We start from the raw sequence: 24511 nt of genomic DNA, 5'->3' as shown, positions 1-24511 counted from the left end.
AGGAGGCATCAACCTCCAATAGGAAGGGTTTAGATGGGTCAGGTCTGGAGAGCACGGGAGCAGAAGAAAAGGCAGACTTGAGCCGTTTAAATGCGTCTTCCGCTTTGGGAGACCAGGACTTGGGATTGGCATTCTTCTTGGTTAAAGCCACGATGGGAGCCACAATAGTGGAAAAGTGTGGAATAAATTGTCTGTAATAATTGGCGAACCCCAAAAAACGTTGGATAGCACGGAGTCCGGAGGGGCGTGGCCAATCTAAGACGGCAGAGAGTTTATCCGGGTCCATTTGTAATCCCTGGCCAGAGACCAAGTATCCTAGGAAAGGAAGAGATTGACATTCAAACATTTTCTCCATTTTAGCATAAAGTTGATTGTCTCGAAGTCTCTGAAGAACCATGCGGACCTGCTGGCGGTGTTCTTCTAAGTTGGCAGAAAAAATCAGAATATCGTCCAGATACACAACAACACAGGAATATAAGAGATCACGAAAAATTTCATTAACAAAGTCTTGGAAGACGGCAGGGGCGTTGCACAGGCCAAAGGGCATGACCAGATACTCAAAGTGTCCATCTCTGGTGTTAAATGCCGTTTTCCATTCATCCCCCTCCCTGATGCGGATGAGATTATAAGCACCTCTTAAGTCCAGTTTGGTAAAGATGTGGGCACCTTGAAGGCGGTCAAAGAGTTCTGAGATAAGAGGTAGAGGGTAGCGGTTCTTTACCGTGATTTTATTAAGTCCGCGGTAATCAATGCAAGGACGTAGGGAGCCATCTTTTTTGGACACAAAAAAAAATCCAGCTCCGGCAGGAGAGGAGGATTTGCGGATAAACCCCTTTTTTAAATTTTCCTGGATGTATTCAGACATAGCAAGAGTCTCTGGGGTGGACAGAGGATAAATTCTGCCCCGGGGTGGAGTAGTGCCCGGGAGGAGGTCAATAGGACAGTCATAAGGCCTGTGAGGAGGTAAAGTCTCAGCTTGCTTTTTGCAAAACACGTCAGCATAGTCCATATAAGCCTTAGGGAGACCGGTTACAGGGGGAACCACAGGGTCACGGCAGGGAGTGCTGGGAACCGGTTTAAGACAGTCCTTGAAACAAGAAGTACCCCAGCTCTTGATCTCTCCTGTGGACCAATCAAGGGTTGGGGAATGGCGTTGAAGCCACGGTAATCCAAGAAGAATTTCGGAAGTGCAATTGGAGAGGACCAAAAACTCAATTTTTTCGTGATGAGGTCCGATGCACATTAGGAGGGGTTCCGTGCGGTAACGCACGGTACAGTCCAATCTTTCATTGTTAACACAATTGATGTAGAGGGGTCTGGCGAGACTGGTCACCGGGATGTTGAACCTGTTGATGAGAGAGGCCAAAATAAAATTTCCTGCAGATCCGGAATCCAAGAAGGCCATAGTAGAGAAGGAGAAGGTAGAGGCAGATATCCGCACAGGCACAGTAAGGCGTGGAGAAGCAGAGTTGACATCAAGAACTGTCTCACCTTTGTGCGGAGTCAGCGTACGTCTTTCCAGGCGGGGAGGACGGATAGGACAATCCTTCAGGAAGTATTCGGTACCGCCACAGTACAGGCAAAGATTCTCCATGCGGCGTCGTGTCCTCTCTTGAGGTGTCAAGCGAGACCGGTCAACTTGCATAGCCTCCACGGCGGGAGGCACAGGAACGGATTGCAGAGGACCAGAGGAGAGAGGAGCCGGGGAGAAAAAACGCCTCGTGCGAACAAAGTCCATATCCTGGCGGAGCTCCTGACGCCTTTCGGAAAAACGCATGTCAATGCGAGTGGCTAGATGAATAAGTTCATGCAGGTTAGCAGGAATTTCTCGTGCGGCCAGAACATCTTTAATGTTGCTGGATAGGCCTTTTTTAAAGGTCGCGCAGAGGGCCTCATTATTCCAGGATAATTTGGAAGCAAGAGTACGGAATTGGATGGCGTACTCGCCAACGGAAGAATTACCCTGGACCAGGTTCAGCAGGGCAGTCTCAGCAGAAGAGGCTCGGGCAGGTTCCTCAAAGACACTTCGAATTTCCGAGAAGAAGGAGTGTACAGAGGCAGTGACGGGGTCATTGTGGTCCCAGAGCGGTGTGGCCCATGACAGAGCTTTCCCAGACAGAAGGCTGACTACGAAAGCCACCTTAGACCTTTCAGTAGGAAACTGGTCCGACATCATCTCCAGGTGCAGGGAACATTGTGAAAGAAAGCCACGGCAAAACTTAGAGTCCCCATCAAATTTATCCGGCAAGGATAGTCGTAGGCCGGAAGCGGCCACTCGCTGCGGAGGAGGTGCAGGAGCTGGCGGAGGAGATGATTGCTAAAGCTGTGGTAGTAGCTGCTGTAGCATCACGGTCAGTTGAGACAGCTGGTGGCCTTGTTGCGCTATCTGTTGCGACTGCTGGGCGACCACCGTGGTGAGGTCGGCGACAACTGGCAGTGGAACTTCAGCGGGATCCATGGCCGGATCTACTGTCACGATTCGGCTGGCAGGAGGTGGATCCTCTGTGCCAGAGAGGGATTGGCGTGGACCGTGCTAGTGGACCGGTTCTAAGTTGCTACTGGTATTCACCAGAGCCCGCCGCAAAGCGGAATGGTCTTGCAGCGGCGGTAGCAACCAGGTCGTATCCACTAGCAACGGCTCAACCTCTCTGACTGCTGAAGATAGGCGCGGTACAAGGGAGAAGACAAGAGCAAGGTCGGACGTAGCAGAAGGTCAGGGCAGGCAGCAAGGATCGTAGTCAGGGGCAACGGCAGAAGGTCTGGAACACAGGCTAGGAACACACAAGGAAACGCTTTCACTGGCACAATGGCAACAAGATCCGGCGAGGGAGTGCAGGGGAAGTGAGGTATACATAGGGAGTGCACAGGTGAACACACTAATTAGGCCAACTGCGCCAATCAGTGGCGCAGTGGCCCTTTAAATCGCAGAGACCCGGCGCGCGCGCGCCCTAGGGAGCGGGGCCGCGCGCGCCGGGACAGGACCGACGGAGAGCGAGTCAGGTACGGGAGCCGGGGTGCGCATCGCGAGCGGGCGCCACCCGCATCGCGAATCGCATCCCGGCTGGGGGCGGTATCGCAGCGCACCCGGTCAGCAGATCTGACCGGGGCGCTGCAGTTGCGAGGATGTTGCGAGCGCTCCGGGGAGGAGCGGGGACCCGGAGCGCTCGGCGTAACACTCGCCATCATTTCCTCAGCTCTCCTAAGGCTAGGACTCCACTGAGATTTTTGCCCTGCGATTTTTGTGGCATAAAAACGCCAGAAAAAAACGCCAGAAAAACTGCCACAGTTTTACCCTGTGTTTCGACATTTTTTCTTGCGTTTTTATCTGGCGTTTCTACCTTTGTGTGGAATTTGCCTTTTTTGGCCCTTTTTTTGCATTTTTTTTACAAACTAGTTGAGTATCAAAAAAATAAAAAGGATGCAGTAGGGATGTAAAAATGTATTTAACTAAATGTAAAAAATTTTATAACAAAATTGTAATACATTTTTTTGTAAAATGTGTGTGTGTTTAACTTTTTTTTCTCTTCCCCCCCCCCCCCAATTTTTTATGTAGTACTACTACTCCCAGCATGGAACACACTGTTCCATGCTGGGAGTAGTAGTACCTGTATTATAGACATATCGCCCCGGGTGTCAGTCTGACACCCGATGCGATCGTCCATTATATAGCAGAGAAGCGAAGAGGCTCTATACAGCGCTCGCACCTCTGCTCTATTCGCATCACTGGCCGTTCATATTTTCCACCCAGAGCTGTGATTGGCCGGATGGTTGCAGCCAATCACAGCTCTGAGGAAAAGATGAATGAATGAGTGGCCGGCCCGGAGTACAGTGCAGAGCAGGGGTGTGAGCGATGTATACAGCCGCTCTGCATCTCTGCTATAGACAGGACGATCACATCGGGTGTCAGTAGTGATACCCGCTGTGATCTGTCACTTACTGCAGGTACTACTACTCCCAACATGGAGCACACTCTGCTCCATGCTGGGAGCTGTAGTACCTGCATTAATAGTGTAACTTCTGACACCCACTGCAATCTGTCTATTAATGCAAGTACTACAGCTCCCAGCATGGAGCAGAGTGTGCTCCATGTTGGGAGTTGTAGTACTTGTAGTTAAGGAAAGATCACTGCGGGTATCACTCCTGACACTCACTGTGATCCTCCAGTATAATGTATGGATGCAGTGGCCGGCGCTCTCCTATGGTCCCCTGCACGCATATATATATATATATATATATATATATATATATATACACATTTCCGATTTCTCACAGAGAGTTGTGATTGGCTGGAACCATCTGGCCAATCACAGCTCTCTGCGGGAAATATGAATATGTGTATATATACGTGAGTGCAGGGGACCATAGAAGAGCAGCCGCATCTATACATTATACAAGAGGATCGTAACGGGCGATCTATCAATTAGTACAGGTACTACTACTCCCATCATAGAACAGTGTGTTCCATGCTGGGAGTAGTACTACCTAAAAAATGTTTTTAAAAAAATACAAAAAGTGGAAAAACACACACACACTACATTTTTATTATTGTCGGCTAGATTTTTTGTGCTTTACCCGCTCACATAATTTGATCCCTATTTAAAACTGAATAAACATTTAATAATAAAAAAGATAAATTTCGTTAGATACAATTTTTTCCATCACTACTGTATCTTTTTATAAAAAAATGTTATGGTACCCTATGAAATTTTAATAAAAAAGGTATCTCCATAATTTTTTTGGATCGCCAAAGTCCAAAAAAGAATAAAAACCGCCTGCAAAAACGCAAAATTTAAAACCAACATGGCATTTTTCTTGGCGTTTTTCAGGGCAAAAAACGCCAAACTAGGTTTTGTCGGGTGATTTGAAAATCCAGCCTCTGAGCCCAAAATTGCTGAAAAATGCCAAAAGGATGAAAAAGAAAACGCCAAACTGAAAAACGCCAAGTGAATCTGTCATTTTGCAGTTTACTATTGACTTGCATCTAACATCTGTCCGCAGCGTTCTTTCACTGAAAAAACGTCGGGCTGCGAAATTGGCGTTTTTAATGGCGTTTTTGCAAAAAAAAACCTCAGTGGAGTTCCAGCTTTATAGCCGCTAATTCAGAATTCCACTCTAGGATGGGAGGTATTGAAAGAGCTTTATTCGTCATTCAGTCGTCATTACAAGTCATACAATGAATTACTGTAAGGGTAACGGCAGGTGGTGGATCCTCTGGGCCTGTGTGGATGATGATGTGAGCCGTGCCAGGGAGCGGAGTCTAAGGTGCCGCTGGTTTTCACCAAAGCAGGATGGTCTTGCTGCGGCAGGCGGCACCCAGGTCGCTACCCCTGGCACGACACGTCCACAAAGGTTGCTGGGAGGTGGCGTGGCACAAAAGGAAACTGGCAAGACTAGGTAAAGGTAGCAGTAGTTCAGAGCAGGCGGCACAGGTGCAGAATCAGGTAACAGATATCAGGAACACAGTAGCTTTCACTAGGGCACAAGGCAACAAAGATCCGTCCGGGAACAAAGGGAGGAGCTGATACTTAAAGAAAAGGTGCAGGTGTATACACTTAATTAAATGAGTACTGGCCCTTTAAATGTAAGAGTTCCAGCACGTGCGCACCCTAGGAGGCGGGGGCACGTGTGCTGGGACTGCGAGAAAAGGAAGACCAAGGATGGGAATGATGGGCTGGGATTCGCATGCATGGATCCTGTGCTATCTGCTTATGATGGAGACGAAACCCTGATCAGGAGGTGACTTCACGGATTTTTACCTTAAAGGGGTACTCCAACATTTTCTTTTAAATCAACTGGTGCCAGAAAGTTACACAGATTTGCAAATTACTCCTATTAAAAATCCCAATCTTTCCAGTACTTATCAGCTGCTGTATACTACAGAGGAAGTTCTTTTCTTTTTGGATTTCCTTTCTGCCTGACCACAGTGCTCACTGCTGACACCTCTGTCCATGTCAGTGTAAGGGTATGTTCACACTAAGGAATTCTCCGCGGAATTCCGTGGTGTGAACTTAACATTAGTGTAAATGGGACAATTCCGCTACTGAAATTGTTCTGCACAGAGAATGAACATGTTCATTCTTTGCGCAGAAGTCCATGAGCGCTGCATAGCCGTCAATGGTGACGGCTCAGTGCCGCACGGTCCTACCGCCGCCGCCGCCGGCTGCCAGGCTGAATCTCCGCTCGCTGGATTCAGCGAGCTGAGATTCCGTTCACACACTGTAGTGTAAACATACCCTAACACTTACGTTTCTGAAGGCAGGAACTCCGGTGTATGTGGATCCGCTGGACCTGTGTGGCAGATAACTCGGACCGTACCAGGGAGCGGAGTCTAAGGTGCCGCTGGTCTTCACCAGAGCCTGCCGCAAAGCAGGATGGGCTTGCAGCTGCAGGCGACACCCAGGTCGCTACCCCTGGCACGGCTCGACCACACAGGCAGCAGAGGAGATGAGGCAACTCATAGTCTGGATAGCAGTAGGTCAGGGCAGGCAGCACAATAGCATAGTCAAGAAAATGTTTTCCAGTGGAGTACCCCTTTAACTCCATAAGGACTGCAGGATATTTAAAGGACTCAGGGCCATTTTTTTCTGCTTATTCTTTTTCAAATTGGTCTGCTTGTTAAAAGTGCCACATTTACAGATAGTTTTCACTTGGTTCCCCCCATGCTCGCCATATTTTTAGGGTGTGTGGCCTCTGTAAAATGGGGGTGGGGCTTAAACAGTTGCAAAAAATGATAATATACACCAAACACCTCTTGGTGTTAACTAAACCAGTTATTAGGTGGTGCAGACAATCACAGTACAGATAGTCAATCCTGTGTTCTATGTGATTGGTCAGACAAGTAGAGTATAGACAATCACAGGACAGATAATCAATTCTGCTCACCATGTGATTGGTCAGATGCGTAAAGTACAGCCAATCACAGGGCAGATAATCAACTTTTTCTATTATTTGATTGGTCTAGCCTTGCAGAACCTATGTGGTACCATGAGGCGGCGCTCACACCTAATTATTATTCCTAATTTTAAGCACTTATGTCATTTTACAAGCAAAACATCTTTACCCACAGGCCGGGAGAAGCTCCAAGAGGCAGCTGTTTTTACTCCCTGGAGGACTTGAGCGACATCTCAAGATAAAGACTTGTTCGGTAAGTGAAATTGTATATTATATCTTGATATCTGGAATAATGCGGAACCTTGAAGTCTTGAGCATTTATAGAATACATGCAGTTACATAGGTTCCGCTATATAGACGATTTACTTTTGCACACAGTGGTCTCCAAAGGGCAACCCTCCAGCTGTTGCAAAACTACAACTCCCAGCATGTATAAATGTATATAATTGCATATTATATCTTGATATCTGGAATAATGCGGAACCCTGAAGTCTTGAGCGTTTACAGAATACATGCAGTTACACAGGTTACGCTATATAGACGATTTACTTTTGCACACAGTGGTCTCCAAAGGGCAACCCTCCAGCTGTTGCAAAACTACAACTCCCAGCATGTATAATTGTATATAATTGCATATTATATCTTGATATCTGGAATAATGCGGAACCTTGACGTCTTGAGCGTTTACAGAATACATGCAGTTACACAGGTTACGCTATATAGACGATTTACTTTTGCACACAGTGGTTTCCAAAGTGCAACCCTCCAGCTGTTGCAAAACTACAACTCCCAGCTTGCCCGGACAGCCAACGGCTGTCCGGGCATGCTGGGAGTTGTAGTTTTGCATCAGCTGGAGGGCCGCAGTTTGAAGACCACCATCCTATAAGGTGGATGTTGTATTTGCAGGTGGCCTTTGATGTCATAGAGGAGGTCTGCACGGAGATGGGGGTCCACAGGGACGAGGCTTATAATGAATATGCTATTTTTGCTGTGACCAATAGGGGTAAGTCAGGAGACATTGCTTTACTATACTAGGCCGTAGTGTAAACCTATGGGAATCTGACCCTGTACAGAAATTGTAGAAACCATTGTAATTGATTTCAGTGGAATCTACATTATACATATCATTTATTGGTGGCATTTCTACTGTGACCAGGTCAGAACGTGAGACCCATTAACAGGAAGGAATACATCCTGGACGTGTCAGCAGAGATGGAGCAGATAGACAGCAACTACATGTTTTGGTTCAGACGTGTCATCTGGGTACAACCGCTCAAGTTTGAGAACGAGTTATATGTGACCATGCACTATAACCAGGTATGGAGGGGAGATTAACCTATGGGATCTATTCTAAGAGGTGAAGCCACATCGGGTCCTAAGAGCTGTATATGGGGAGAAGCATAATGTCTTAATGACAATTACACACAATGACATCCTGACACTTGGATACAGGATGATAACACTTGGGGTACAGGATGATAACACTTGGGGTACAGGATGATGACACTTGGGGTACAGGAGGATGACACTTGGGGTACAGGATAATAACACTTGGGGTACAGGATGATAACACTTGGGGTACAGGATGATGACACTTGGGGTACAGGATGATGACACTTGGGGTACAGGAGGATGACACTTGGGGTACAGGATGATGACACTTGGGGTAGAGGATGATAACACTTGGGGTACAGGATGATAACACTTGGGGTACAGGATAATGACACTTGGGGTACAGGATGATAACACTTGGAGTACAGGATGATGACACTTGGGGTACAGGATGATGACACTTGGGGTACAGGATGATAACACTTGGGGTACAGGATGATAACACTTGGGGTACAGGATGATAACACTTGGGGTACAGGATGATAACACTTGGGGTACAGGATGATGACACTTGGGGTACAGGATGATGACACTTGGGGTACAGGATGATAACACTTGGGGTACAGGATGATAACACTTGGGGTAGAGGATAATAACACTTGGGGTACAGGATAATGACACTTGGGGTACAGGATAATGACACTTGGGGTACAGGATAATGACACTTGGGGTACAGGATGATAACACTTGGGGTACAGGATGATAACAATTGGGGTCTCAGTTTCCTGTCTTCACTCTGATGTTCTCCCTTTGCAGGTGTTACCGGATTATCTGAAGGGTCTCTTTAATGTCTTTTCTCATGCTAAACCCACTGAGCAGCAGTTTCAGCAGATATCCAGACTGGCAGCCCTGCAGCATCGTGCCAAGGACAGCGTCTACCTGCCCACCGCGTGCGTATTCCTCTTTGGAGAATTGTCCTGTGTCTTATCATTTCTCCAATACCTGATAATGCTTTTATATATATATATATATATATATATATATATATATATATATATATATATATATTAAATGTAAATATAATCTCTACATTTGAGCGCCACCTACTGACAGTTTAAAGATCCCTTGTTTACAGTGTATCTCATATACAGTACAATCTCCCAATAGTGGACACTCATGTGGAAAAAAAGTGTCCTCTATTGAGAGATGTGTTTCCACCCCCCCCCCCCCCCCCGGTGCCTTTTTATTCCCCCTCTTGATCCCTCCAATGCCGCTTCATTCTCCCCCCCCCCCCCCCTTTAACCCCCTGTGCCATTTTATTCCCCCCCTTTATCCCCTTGTGCCAATTTTTCCTCCTTGAGCCCTGTGCCAAATCATTCCCCCTTACCCCCAGTGCCACATAATTTCCCCTTGATACCTTGATACCCCCTGTACCATTAAATTCCCCCTTTATTACCCTCTGTGCAAACTCCTCACCCCCTTTTTACCACCTATGTGCCATTTTATTCCCCCCTTATCTTTTTGTGCCACTTTCTTACCACTGTGCCAAATCATCCCCCTCACCTCGTGTGCCACATCACTTTTCCATTTTCCTCCTCCCCCTGTTGTTCTTCTTACCTGGACAGCAGGCTCAGGTGCAGGGGCTCTAAGCATGTTGGAATGTTCTCCTGATGTCCTTCTGATGTGCTGCACTCACTGAGAGGCTGTGAGCAGCCACCGCTGCTGCTCTCAGGAAGTGCAGCACAGAGGTCTTGAGGAGAATATCCAACCAATGAGGGCCCCTGCACCTGAGCCTGCTGGCCAGTTAAGAAGAACAACAGGGGGAGGAGGGAAGGGAAAAAGTGATGTGGCACAAGGGGTAAGGGTGTGATGATTTGGCACAGGGGGAATAGAGTGTCACAGGGAGATAAAGGGGGGATGAAATGGCACAGTTGGGATAAAGGGGGGAAAAGAACTGACACAGAGGGTGGTAAGGAGGGGGTGATGAATTTGCACAGGGGTGATGAATTTGCACAGGGGGGGATGAAATGGCACAGGGGGGGATGAAATGGCACAGGGGGGGATGAAATGGCAGAGGGGGATCAAAGAAAGATGATGTGGCACAGGGGGTAATTAAGGTGGGGGATGATTTAGCACAGGGGGATCAGAGGGGAGGGGGGGATTGATGTGGCCCACGGACATACGGAAGCAGGAGACCACTGTTTAAATAGTGGTCTTCTGCTTATGTGCTGGGGCTGCTGGGAGCCCGGGCCCCTTTCTGGGGTATTGGCTATACCCCCCTGACGGTGGTCCTGTGTACAAGCCTGGTTGTCCCCTATTGGGAGTGTTTTGTCCACTATTGGATGAGGGAACAAATGCATTAAGTCTTATTGGACTCTGCTGGGGAATAAAAAACTGTCCGCTATTGGGAGGTGCCGCTAAGGCTGCACGCACACCACGTTTTTGTTATACAGTTCCCGTATACTGTTTCAAGTTAAAAACCGTACGGAACTATATAGAAAACCATATGCATTGACTTAACATTGTAAACCGTATGTCAGACGCATCTTCCGGTTTAGTCCGTTTTGCATCCTGTAGGGTTTTGTCAGTTTTTTACCCTGTACCCTCTACCACATTTTTTGGTCCGGGTGAAAAACTGTATCAAACCGTATACATTTTTTTTTAAACATGGAAATCAATGGGAACCGTACAGAACCGTATGTGTGTTCGGTTCTATCCGGTTTTCACTATACGGTTTTTGACTTTGAAATTCCAAGAAAAAAAAACTGCGCAATCAAACAAGTGAAACTTTATTCAAAATGGAGTGAAAAGTTTAAAACGTATACGTTTTTTTCTTAAAAAACTGATGCAACCGGACATAATTTTTAAAAAACCGTATACGGGTTAAAATTTGTACACACGTTTTGATACAGTTTAGTCCGGTTTTGAGGAATCCGTTTTTCATCAAAAACCTGATACGGGAACTGTATTGCAAAAACGTGGTGTGAATGCAGCCTAAGGGTCTATTCACACGTACAGTATTCTGTGCATGTTTGATACGCGGGATTTCAAGTCATTCAGTTTACATTGAAATCTGCAGCAGAAAATCTGCGCAGAATACTGTACGTGTGAATAGACCCTAAGGGAGATTCTACTACTGTATGAGGTTTTTCATGCTCCCATGAACTCACTATCTCATCCTGCTGATTCTTTTCTGATAGGGGTTGTAGTCCTCTTTGCTCCGCCCCATTATATGTCCCTTTCTCCTTACAGCCGGGAGGTGCAGGACTACATCCCCAGCCAGTACTATAAGGTGGTGAAGCCTCAGTCCTGGCTAAACATGGTGATGCAGCACATGCAACAGATCCAGCCTCTCAGTCCTCACCAGGGCCGGGCTCAGTTCTTAGGTAAGGATGGAGCTCAGTGTTTTCTAACCAAGGTGCCCCCAGCTGTTGCAAAACTACAACTCCCAGCATGCCCGGACAGCCAACGGCTGTCCGGGCATGCTGGGAGTTGTAGTTTTGCAACAGCTGGAGGCACCCTGGTTGGAAAAGACTGATGTAGCAGATGTTATCTCTCTCCCCTCTGCAGGTCTGGTCAGCGCTTTCCCCATGTTCGGCTCCTCTTTCTTCTACATCCAGAGCTGCAGCAATAACATGGTCATCTCCCCTTGTATACTGGCCATCAATCAGAACGGGCTCAACTTCCTCAACAAAGAAACCCACGTATGTATCTAAGGCGATGGGATTTACGCTGCTGTACGCACACACAGCCGAAGTTCCGCTACAAAACTTTGGATGCGGAATTCCACCGGAACACTTAAAGCGGTACTCCGGTGGAAAACAATTTTTTTTTTTTTTTTTTTATCAACTGGTGCCAGAAAGTTAAACAGATTTGTAAATTACTTCTATTAAAAAATCTTAATCCTTCCAGTATTTATTAGCTGCTGAATCCTATAGAGGAAATTATTTTCTTTTTGGAACACAGTGCTCTCTGCTGACACCTCTGTCCATTTTAGGAATTGTCCAGAGTAGCAAATGTTTGGGATTTTTTCTCCTACTCTGGACAGTTATTAAAATGGACGGCGATGTCAGCAGAGAGCACTGTGCTCGTGATGTCAGCAGAGAGCTCTGTGTTCCAAAAAGAAAAGAATTTCCTCGGTAGTATTCAGCAGCTAATAAGTACTGGAAGGATTAAGATTTTTTAATGGAAGTAATTTACAAATCTGTATAACTTTCTGGCACCAGTTGATTTAAAAAAATAAATAAAAAAGTTTTCCACCGGAGTACCCCTTTAACACGTTTAATCTTTTTTGCAAAATCGAGCAATAAAGTCACGTTTGTCAATGGGATGGCACTTATGTCCGCAGCAAATTGCCGCAGACACAGCTGCCGATTCTGTATAATTTCTGCTCCATTTACCATGGAGCAGAAAGATCGTGGATCCACAGAGAAGTTAAAGGGGTACTCCGGTGAAAACATTTTTTTTTTTTTTTTTTCAAATCAACTGGTGCCAGAAAATTAAACAGATTTGTAAATCATTTCTATTAAAAAATCTTTACCCTTCCAGTAGTTTTTAGCAGCTGTATGCTCCAGAGGAAGTTCTTTTCTTTTTGAATTTCTTTTTTGTCTTGTCCACAGTGCTCTCTGCTGACACCTCTGTCCGTGTCAGGAACTGTCCAGAGCAGAAGCAAATCCCCATAGCAAACATATGCTGCTCTGGACAGTTCCTAAAACGGACAGAGGTGTCAGCAGAGAGCACTGTGAGAGCACACAGCATAGGTTTGCTATGAGGATTTTCTCCTGCTCTGGACAGTTCCTGATACGGGCACCAGGTGTCAGCAGAGAGCACTGTGGTCAAGACAAAAAAAAAAGAAATTCAAAAAGAAAAGAATTTCCTCTGTAGCATACAGCTGCTAAACAGTACTGGAAGGGTAAAGATTTTTTTAATAGAAGTAATTTACAAATCTGTTTAACCTTCTGGCACCAGTTGATTAGAAAAAAATGTTTTCCACCGGATTACCCCTTTAAACCAGTGATCTATACTGTATGTTTATGCTGAGCAGGAGATGTACAATGTATATACCTCTTTCCCAGCCTGAGCTGTGCCCATGGCTGTATAGCTGCGTGCACAGTATAACCCCACTAGGAGAGGAATAAGTTGGTATCCTCTTCAGTGTTTCCCAACCAGTGTGCCTCCAGCTGTTGCAAAACTACAACTCCCAGCATGCCCGGACAGCCTTCGGCTGTCCGGGCATGCTGGGAGTTGTAGTTTTGCAACAGCTGGAGTCACACTGGTTGGGAAACCCTGGGTGTTTTTACTTGCCAACAGAAAGTAGAGATCTTGAAGATGGCGAAGAAAAAAAGAATATGATAAAATGGCAGAACATTCCATTGTTCATTAAATGATCTATTCACGTGCGTAAATAAACTAGTTGGCAGACTCTGGCGTTCCTGGTACACGTATGAGGACGCGGTTTTTTTCCTCGCTTTCCTGTTCTCACGTCTCTCAATGTTATTTTCCAGGGGCTGATGGTGACGTTCCCTCTGAAGGATATCCAGAGCACGAGGACGCAGCGCCCAGTGCCAGGGTTCAGCTACCCTTATGTCGACGTCATGCTGGGCGATATGATGGCACAGCGGGTAACACAGCTACAGCTGGAGCAGGTAAAGCAGCGGCTTCCAGTTATTCGCTGTGTGATATAACGCCGGATTGTGAGTTCACGTAAAGCCGCGTTCACACCTGATTTGTATTTTCCTTTGTTCTTTTTCGTCATTGGAGTAGAACCATGTAGTAAAAAAATAGAGCCAACAGACCCCATTGACTTTTATGGGGTCCATTGAGTTTCCAATGTGTGTGCAGCATGCTGCCCTCTAGTGGTTGTTATATCAGACAGAACCTGCAATTAAAGGGGTACTCTGGTAGAAAACAATTTTTTATTTTTTAAAATCAACTGGTGCCAGAAAGTTAAACAAATTAGTAAATTTCTTCTATTTAAAAATCTTAAAGGAGTACTCCGGTGAAAACCTTTATTTTTTTTATTTTTTTTTTAAATCAACTGGTGCCAGAAAGTTAAACAGATTTGTAAATTACTTCTATTAAAAAATCTTAATTCTTCCGGTACTTATTAGCTGCTGAATACTACAGAGGAAATTCTTTTCCGTTTGAAACACAGAGCTCTCTGCTGACATCACGAGCACAGTGCTCTCTGCTGACATCTCTGTCCATTTTAGGAACTGTCCAGCGTAAAAGGAAATTCCCCATAGCAAACATATGCTGTTCTGGACAGTTCCTAAAATGGACAGAGGTGTCAGCAGAGAGCACTGTGCTCGTGATGTCAGCAGGGAGCTCTGTGTTTCAAAAAGAAAATAATTTCCGCTGTAGTATTCAGCAGCTAATAAGTACAGGAAGGATTAAGATTTTTTAATAGAAGTAATTGACAAATCTGTTTAACTTTCTGGCACCAGTTGATTGAAAAAAAATAATAAGTTTTTCACCGGAGTACCCCTTTAATCCTTCCAGTACATATCAGCTGCTGTATTTCTTTCTGGAATTCTTATCTGTCTGAGCACAGTGCTCTGTGCTGAAACCTCTGTCCATGTCAGGAACTGTCCAGAGTAGGAGCAAATCCCAATAGCAAACTGGACAGTTCCTGACATGGACAGAGGTGTCAGCAGAGAGCACTGTGGTCAGACAGAAAGGAAATAAAATAAAAATAGAACTTCCTCTAAAGCATACAGCAGCTGATAAGTACTGGAAGGATTAAGATTTTTAAATAGAAGTAATTCACAAATCTGTTTAACTTTCTGGCATCAGTTGATTTAAAAAAAAAAAAAAAAATTCCGTCAGAGTACCCCTTTAAACCTCCAATGCAGGCGTGAATACAGCCTAAGGCCGGGTTTACACTACAGGAAATATTGCGGACAGATATTCCCAGGGCACTGACTGAATCGGTCAGCGACAGACCCCGATGTATTTTGCGCATCTTCAGCCGATCGTTCAGTGTGCGCACTATGCAGCGGAATCCCATTGACAGTAATGGGATTCTGCTGCAACCGCAAATTTTAAAGCGGAATTCTTCTTGGAAATTTCGTAGTGTGAACCCGGCCTAAGAGTTCTTCAGATAAAACATTCACTTTGTATGGAACAAGAGCGATAGAGCTGGAAATAACTTCACAGAACATGCCAGCGCCATGATCGCCGGGAAATGCATCCTCTCCATAGACGGCAATGCATTTCTGAGTGGCTTCCGCAAAAAGAATCGGCATGTCAATACTTTCTGCGGAGGCCAAAATTGGAATTTTCACGGCAGATTTTTCAGCCACAGAAATTGCGCCATCATGGTGCAGAGGAGTCCTCTGCAATAGAAACATTTGGATGGGAAACACAGTAAGGGTACGTTCACACGGGCGGATTTTTTTGTGGGTTTCCCGCTGCATATTTGAATGGGGGCATGCTCTTCTCGGCGGTGCGCAGCAGATTTTCCGCTGCAGATTTTCCGCTGCAGTCCCTACTGACTTCAATGGGGATTGCGGCGGATTTTCCGCTGCGTAAATTCCGCCGCGGAAAATCTGCTGCGGACAGCCGAGAAGAGCCCGTCCCCCTTTCAAATACGCAGCGGAAAACCCGCAAAAAAATCCGCCCGTGTGAACGTACCCTGATAGACAGTCAGCTGGTTCTACTAGTGTATGGGGGGTGACTGATTATACATAGGCTGCTTTGCTATAATGCAGTGTTTCCCAACCAGGGTGCCTCCAGCTGTTTCAAAACTACAATTCCCAGCATGCCCGTAGCAAACTGGACAGTTCCTGACATGGACAGAGGTGTCAGCAGAGAGCACTGTGGTCAGACAGAAAGGAAATAAAATAAAAATAGAACTTCCTCAAAAGCATACAGCAGCTGATAAGTACTGGAAGGATTAAGATTTTTAAATAGAAGTAATTCACAAATCTGTTTAACTTTCTGGCATCAGTTAGACAGTCAGCTGGTTCTACTAGTGTATGGGGGGGGTGACTGATTATATATAGGCTGCTTTGCTATAATGCAGTGTTTCCCAACCAGGGTGCCTCCAGCTGTTTCAAAACTACAACTCCCAGCATGCCCGGACAGCCGAAGGCTGTCCGGGCATGCTGGGAGTTGTAGTTTTGAAACAGCTGGAGGCACCCTGGTTGGAAAACACTTCTATAATGACTTCTTTTGCTTCTTGCTGTGAATGACGTCTATATAACCTGTTCTGTCTCTGGAATCTTTCATGCCGCTTTCTATCTTCCGCTGCCCTGTGGACCCTGAGTCAGACCCGGTAGCAGCGGGTATGTGCCAAGTTTCCGCTCATCACCCACCAGTACTCACTAAACTCATCATCATTCAGGATCATTTGTTGTAGATTTGCAGCCACTGATCCATATACAGTAAGGCTGGAATTCCATTGAGGATTTTTTTTTTTTGCAAAAACGGCGTAAAAAAAAACGCCAATTTTCCCGCACAGAATTTTTTCAGTGAAAAAACGCAGCGTCCAGATGTTAGCTGCAAGTCAATAGTAAACAGATCAATTTTTTTTTTTATCCTTTTGGCGTTTTTCAGCTATTTCCAGGTTTTCCAAAACCTAGTTTGGCGTTTTTTTTGCACAGAAATCGTTTGCGTTTTCCTTCCATAGAAGTCTATGGGAAAGCAAAAAACGCCATGTTGGTTTTAACTTTGGCGTTTTTGCCGGCGGTTTTTATTCTTTTTTGGACATTAGCGGCGATCCAAAAAAAGTGACGGAGATATCTTTTTTATTAATATTTCGTTATAAAAAAAAAATTCATTAATTACATTTTTTCCATCCCTACAGCATCCTTTTTTTTTTTTTTTGGTACCCCAAAAATTAGGGAAAAAAAACCAAAAGGGGCCAAAAAAAGGCAAATTCCACACAAAGGTAAAAATGACAGAAAAAATGCCTAAACGCAGGGAATAACGGTGGCAGTTTTTCTGGCGTTTTTTCTGCCATTTTTGGGCAAAAACCTCAGTGGAATTCTAGCCTAATGGTGGCCATATACCTGCAATAGCTCTCTGCGACTTATCCCCCCACCCATACACATGCACGCTCGGGTCAGCTCATCGCGCATGTGTTCTTAATTGGGATAAGAAGCTGCTGCCAGACACCTCTGACATCTGCTTTTATCTCCTGAGAACAAAAGGATCCAACATGTCTCACTCTTTCCCCTAAAGCCATTTACATTAGATAGATGGCGAGCAGGGTTGTTCTGATAAACATTTGCGCGATACGTGAAGACCTTAAAGGGGTACTCCAGTGGGAAAAAACATTTTTTAGTCAACTGGTGCCAGAAAGTTAAACAGATTTGTAAATGACTTCTATTAAAAACCTTTACCCTTCCAGTACTTATTAGCAGCTGTATGCTACAGAGGAAATTCTGTTCTTTTTGAATTTCTTTTTTTGTCTTGTCCACAGTGCTCTCTGCTGACACGGATTGGACACAGTCCGTGTCAGGAACTGTCCAGAGCAGCATAGGTTTGCTATGAGAATTTTCTCCTGCCCTGGACAGTTCCTGATACGGACAGAGGTGTCAGCAGAGAGCACTGTGGACAAGACAAAGAAAGAAATTCAAAAAGAACAGAATACAGCTGCTAAAAAGTACAGGAAGGGTAAAGATTTTTTTAATAGAAGTAATTTACAAATCTGTTTAATAAAAAAAAAAAAAAGTTTTCCACCGGAGTACCCCTTTAAAAATAAAGAAATCCCTCTCACCTTCCCTCTGCTCCCTTGCTGAGGTCTCTTCATCGTTCCCGCTGTTATCCAGAATGGCGCAGGGCCTGCCGCACGATGACATAATTTCATCGCAGGTCCTGCACCACTAACAGAAGGGAGGATGTAGAGGCCTCAGTGTGGGGGGCGTCGGGAAGGTGAGAGGGATTTTTATTATTTTCCCTTGGAGGAGACTTATTGGGAGGAAACTAATGGAAGTATCTGCCTAATAGGAGGTTCCCTACATACCTGACTACCTAACTACTGGGGGCTTCTACCTAAAAAAGGGAGCGTACCCTATCTACTTGGGGCTTTAACCTAGAAGGAGGGATTCCCTACCTAACTAATGGGGGCATCTACCTAATATGAGGTTCCCTACTTACCTGACTACCTAACTACTATGGGCTGTTACCTGAAAGCCGAGGGTTCCCTACCTATTGTGGGTTCTACCTTACAGGGGGGATTCCCTACCTAACTACTGGGGGCTTCTACTTAAAAGGGGAGGGTTCCTTATCTACTGGTGGCTTCTACTTAATAGAGGGATTCCCTACTTACTGGAGGCTTCTCCCTAAAAGGAAGGGGGGATTTCATATCTAACTACTGGGGGGCTTCTGCCTTGTAGGGAAAATTCCTTGCCTACAGGGGGCTTCAACCTAATTGGGAGGATTTCCTACCTACAGGGGGGCTTCAACCTAATAGATGGGACTCCCTACCTTCACAACTATTGGGAGTTCTACCTAGTATGGAGTATTCCCTACCTACCTACCTATTAGTGGCTTCTACTTAATGGGGGGATTATGTTCCTACCTAATAGGGGAATCCCTATCTAACTACTGAGGGCTTCTACTTAAAAGGGGAGGGTTCCTTATCTACTGGTGGCTTATACTTAATACTTATATTCTGGTGGCTTCTACCTAATGGGGGGATTTTATACTTACTGGAGGCTTCTCCCTAAAAGGAGGGGGGGGGAAGGGATTTCATATCTAACTACTGGGGGGGGGGGGGGGGGCTTCTGCCTTGTAGGGAAAATTCCTTGCCTACAGGGGGCTTCCACCTCCCTACCTTCCCAACTACTGGGAGCTTCTACCTAGTATGGAGAATTCCCTACCTACCTATTAGTGGCTTCTACCTAATGGGGGGGGGGTTATGTTCCTACCTACTGGGAGCTTTAACCTAATAGGGAGGATTCCCTACCTAATAGGGGGGTATTCTCTACCTACTGGGGGCTTCTACCTAATAGAGGGATCCTCTACTTACCTATATTCTTTGGGCCTTCTACCTTATAAAGGGGGACATCCTTACCTATTGAGGGCTATTTTCTAATTGAGGGGTGATTCCCTACCTACTGAGGCTTCTACCTAATGGGGGGTGGGGGGGGGGGGATTCCTTACCTAACCAAGAAGGACATTTAGTGGACGGGTAGTGACAGGGTGTAACTTTATATAATATACTGTACCCCAATGCCCTTCCTGCCCTGACAGCCCACACCATCTCCATCAACCATAAGTCTCTATAAAAGAGTTTTCCAAACCTGTGTGTCTCCAGCTGTTGCAAAACTACAACTCCCGTCATGGTGGGGCTTGTATTCTTGCAACTGCTGCTCAGCCACACTAATAACATAGATCAGTCATTGACCTCTACAATCACTATGCATAGTCTCACCTGTAGGGGGCATATTACATTCTGTGCTCATTTTAACATTCTCTCTCCTTTCGCTGCAGGGTCTGGAATTATGCCGAGTGGTCGCAGTTCACATGGAGAATTTTCTTCTAAGTCGAGATAAGCGGCTAACGCTCCCACCCAGCGAGATCACTCTGCTCTGAATGCCGCCGCCACCGCCATTATGGCTGGACTAAACCATTTCACTCCGCACTTTAGAATTTGGCATTGTATAATATGTGTATATATATATATATATATATATATATATATATATATGGGTGGCGTTCCCGCTCCCGGTGCTAGATACACAGCCTAGAGCACTGTTTCCCAGTCAGTGGGCCTCCAGCTGTTGCAAAACTACAACTCCCAGCATGCCCGGACAGCCAAAGGCTGTCCGGGCATGCTGGGAGTTGTAGTTTTGCAACAGCTGGAGGTACACTGGTTGAGAAACACTGGTCTAGAGGCAGCCCTCGCAGCTGCTATGGAGTCCATAGATAGAGGGACCCAGCTATGGTTACATCATACACCATGGATGGTGTAAACCATTGCGCCCCCCCCCCCCCCCAATAGGCACCATCATGTTGCCAAATTTGGAGAGTTTGCTAGGGCTACATGGTGACCTGGGTCACATGACGTGAAGATAGCAATGTCTCATCTAGTAATGTGGACTGGCTCCAGAAAGTTAAACAGATTTGTAAATTACTTCTATTAAAAAATCTTAATCCTTTCAGTACTTATGAGCTTCTGAAGTTAAGGTTGTTCTTTTCTGTCTAAGTCTTCTCTGATGACACCTGTCTTGGGAAACGCCCAGTTTAGAAGAGGTTTGCTATGGGGATTTGCTTCTAAAATGGGCATTTCCCGAGACAGGTGTCATCAGAGAGGATTTAGACAAAAGAACAACCTTAACTTCACAAGCTCATAAGTACTGAAAGGATTAAGATTTTTTAATAGAAGTAATTTACAAATCTGTTTAACTTTCTGGAGCCAGTTGATATATATATATATATATATATATATATATATATATATATATATATATATATAAAAAGTTTATACCCCTTTAAAGAAGCACTCCAGGAAAACAAAATGTTTTTGCCTATATAATGCATCATAGGCTATTGTTCAAGAATAATGTAGAGGTTCTTGTGTAGGCCTTGTGCTGACCTGTTTTAGCTTATGTGGCAGGCATGAGTTTGCAGCCATATTGATTGCGATTCCATCACTGAAATGATTTCCTAATGCTGCCTACATTTCCCATGAATCCTTTGGCTGGGGGTGTGGAGTCTCATCACTGCACCTGGCCATCTAATTAGGCTGCTGGTGCTGAAGTTTATCCAGTTGAACTCATTAGACCAGTGTTTCCCAACCAGGGTGCCTCCAGATGATGCAAAACAACAACTCCCAACATGCCTGGACAGCCTTAGGCTGTCCAGGCATGCTGGGAGTTGTAGTTTTGCAACACCTGGAGGCACCCTGGTTGGGAAACACTGCATTGGACTCATGAGTGAGTTTGAGGTCAGTTCCCATTATGTGCAGTTTTGATGTGTTTTCTTATTCAAAATGCATTTTTATTAGAGAAATATTACCGTGAGGAGAAAGTGATTTGACCTATAATCACAATTGAGGTGTTTTATGAAGATTTTAAGTCTTTAGGTTGTATTCAAAAGATTGATTTTTTACAGCATTTTTCAAAAATTTTTACTGCATTGTGAAAGGTTTTCCTGTGATTTTTCCAAAATTGTGGTAAAATTTCTGATTCTTACCACAATTTGAACACATGTAAAATATAAATCCCATAGAGATAGCAGCAGTATACAGATAGAGCTGGAGGGAAGGGGTATAACTACTATATATCCTGATACCATAGAGATAGCAGCAGCAGTATACAGATAGAGCTGGACGGAAGGGGTATAACTACTATATATCCTGATCCCATAGAGATAGCAGCAGCAGTATACAGATAGAGCTTCTGTGCTGGGGCTTCTGCAGGGGGCTGCAGTGGGGGGTCTGGGCCCCTTACTGGGGTATTGTCTGTACCTCCTGACAGTGACCCTGTGTAAAAGGTAGGGCAGGCACATAACCCTGGTTGTCCCCTATTGGGAGTGTCTTGTCCCCTATTAGGAGTATTTTGTCCCCGATTGGGTGCGTCCGTGTCCACTATTGGGAATGTCCCCTATTCGGAGGGTGCAAATACATTAAGTCTTATGGGACTCTGCCGGGGAATTAAAAACTGTCCACTATTGGGAGGACTATTGGGAGATTTCACTGTATATATATCCTGATCCCATAGAGATTGCAGCAGTATACAGATAGAGCTGGAGGGGAGGGGTATAACTACTATATATCCTGATCCCATAGAGATAGCAGCAGCAGTATACAGATAGAGCTGGAGGGAAGGGGTATAACTACTATATATCCTGATCCCATAGAGATAGCAGCAGCAGTATACAGATAGAGCTGGAGAGGAGGTGTATTACTACTATATATCCTGATCCCATAGAGATAGCAGCAGCAGTATACAGATAGAGCTGGAGGGGAGGGGTATAACTACTATATATCCTGATCCCATAGAGATGGCAGCAGCAGTATACAGATAGAGCTGGGAGGAATGATAGAGTTGGGGAGGAATTTGGGAGCTAGGTAATGATGTCATCCTACAGTTCACAGGAAGTCAGCTGACCCAGGACTGACCACTTTGATTTTTTGTGGGTAAAGTTGGTGATCACATGGCCCAGTTACCGTAATAAACACCTAGATGCAACTGTGCTGGAATAAAACAGATGACACTGTAGGACTAGTGAAGGTGAGTGTGCATGATATGGGAAAAGAAAAACAAAAAAACCTGGAGTGCTTCTTTAACAAATTGTCAACAGTCCCAGACAAATCACCGAAAGGTTTTGGTTATGTGACTCCGATGCGGTTTCCTGTTACACGACCTGTGGGGCCCTTTGTAGCCCTTTGTAGCCCTAGCTTTATCCTGTCTATAAAACTGAACCGGCTTTTAAGGTGGCCACATCTACTTGTTTGGATGTAATGGCTGGCGCCCCCTAGTTTTTGTTGCAGTCTATTATATAATATAGCATTGATAGGAATGCAGGAATCCCTCCCAGCTTCCTTCTTCTGGATCAACACAGCAGGAAAAAAGGAGAAAAGGTTGGACTTGATGGACTAAGGAATCACAGAAGAATCCATTGTGTGTACTAAAATTTTATCTATTTATGGCAATTTTTGTAAAGAAAAAAAAATAATAATTCTGGTTTATAGACGACATAACTCTGTGTCTCGTACGGAGACTGTTAAAGGGGAGATTTCATGTCAGAGGTGACTGTCACATCACAATGGCCTATTTTGGACTGTCCCTTTAATTGAACGCCCGTTTTCTACTTTGTCCTGTTTTATAGTCCATTTTGTAAAATTTTTGTTTGTTTTATAGCTTGTGTATTTTATGTGAAATTGACACTCAATTTTGTATTTTTTTTTTCATTCTGTTGAAATTTTTTTTTTTTGGCCTCTTATGTATGAATTAATAAATGTTTTACCAAAACTTTTTTTTTTTTCTTAATTTTTCTCAAAATATTCACGTACAGTGAAGGAAATAAATATTTGAATTCAACAAAATAAGTATTTGATCCCCTATCGATTAGCAAGATGTCTGTCTCCCAGTTGTCTTTTATACGAGATGAGATTAGGAGCACTCTCTTAAAGGGAACTCTCCTCATTTCAGCTTGTTATCTGTATAACAGACGCCTGTCCACAGAAGCAAATCATATTCCAAACTCTTCACCATGGCCAAGACCAAAGAGCTGTCCAAGGAAGTCAGGGACCAGAAACAAAATTGTAGACCTGCACCAGGCTGGGAAGACTGAATCTGCAATAGGCTTGGAGCAATTATTACAAAATGGAAGACGAACAAGACCCCTGATAATCTCCCCCGATCTCACAAGATCACGCAACAGTCAGAGAGGCATGCTGGTTGAAAAACACTGCCGTATGGTGAAAGTGGACGGCATCCACTTTCATATCATGACATAAGAGGCGGCCATGTTTTTAGCGAGAAAATGCTGGATGACAACGGCTGTAATGTCGGCCATATTGGCAGATACCCAGCTTTCCCAGGAACAGATAACACTGGAAATTGCTGAATGGGATTTGTAATTACTTGGCTTAAAAAGAAGACTGGTCGAGCACGAAAAAGTCAGAAAAAACGTGGGTTTGCGGCTCGGCTCAGCCTTGCAGCGGTAATGTCACATGCTTGTACGTGCTGGTTTAACCCTGTATTGCCTGGGGCGAGCAAGAGAATGACAAAGGGGCGATTCTGTGCGATCGCTGAACCTGTCACTGCGCATCGAGAGGGAGGTTGTGTCGGCCTAATCGAACTGGCAGAGCAGTGAGGAGAAAGGGAGAGGTTCAAGGCAGGACAAGGAGGGCGCGCTGAGCTGCCGCTGCGCCAAAGAGGGGGGAGAATCTGCGGCTCTGCAGCCCAGTTATGGGGATCAGCGCCAGATTACCGATTTATCATCGGGATCTTCCAGATATTATATCACAAATTCTGATTTTGTTCACTAATACTAATTGTTATATGGGAGCACTCTCCTCCTCACACTATATATGAGAGCACTCTCCTCCTCACACTATATATGAGAGCACTCTCCTCCTCACACTATTTATAGGAGCACTCTCCTCCTCACACTATATATGAGAGCACTCTCCTCCTCACACTATTTATGAGAGCACTCTCCTCCTCACACTATATATGAGAGCACTCTCCTCCTCACACTATATATGAGAGCACTCTCCTCCTCACACTATATATGAGAGCACTCTCCTCCTCACACTATGTATGAGAGCACTCTCCTCCTCACACTATGTATGAGAGCACTCTCCTCCTCACACTATATATGAGAG

At 45.0% G+C, this 24511-nt stretch overlaps 1 protein-coding gene across 1 annotated transcript in view; it reads left to right on the top strand.

The window, feature by feature from the left end:
• MYO15A (myosin XVA) overlaps positions 1-19916 on the top strand; it is a 149138-nt gene extending 129222 nt beyond the window's left edge. Inside the window, exons 58-65 of the mRNA XM_056535537.1 lie at positions 7067-7144; positions 7798-7894; positions 8048-8208; positions 9040-9173; positions 11476-11609; positions 11794-11927; positions 13728-13868; positions 19666-19916. Of these exons, the coding sequence (XP_056391512.1) occupies positions 7067-7144; positions 7798-7894; positions 8048-8208; positions 9040-9173; positions 11476-11609; positions 11794-11927; positions 13728-13868; positions 19666-19767 (981 nt within the window). The 3' untranslated portion in view covers positions 19768-19916. The remainder of the gene's footprint in view (positions 1-7066; positions 7145-7797; positions 7895-8047; positions 8209-9039; positions 9174-11475; positions 11610-11793; positions 11928-13727; positions 13869-19665) is intronic.
• The last annotated feature ends 4595 nt before the right edge of the window (positions 19917-24511 follow it).

Source organism: Hyla sarda, chromosome 8 (genome assembly GCF_029499605.1).
Source record: "Hyla sarda isolate aHylSar1 chromosome 8, aHylSar1.hap1, whole genome shotgun sequence".
Taxonomy (NCBI): domain Eukaryota; kingdom Metazoa; phylum Chordata; class Amphibia; order Anura; family Hylidae; genus Hyla; species Hyla sarda.
The sequence above is the reverse complement of the archived record's forward strand: the minus strand, read 5'-3'. Positions and strand labels throughout refer to the sequence as shown.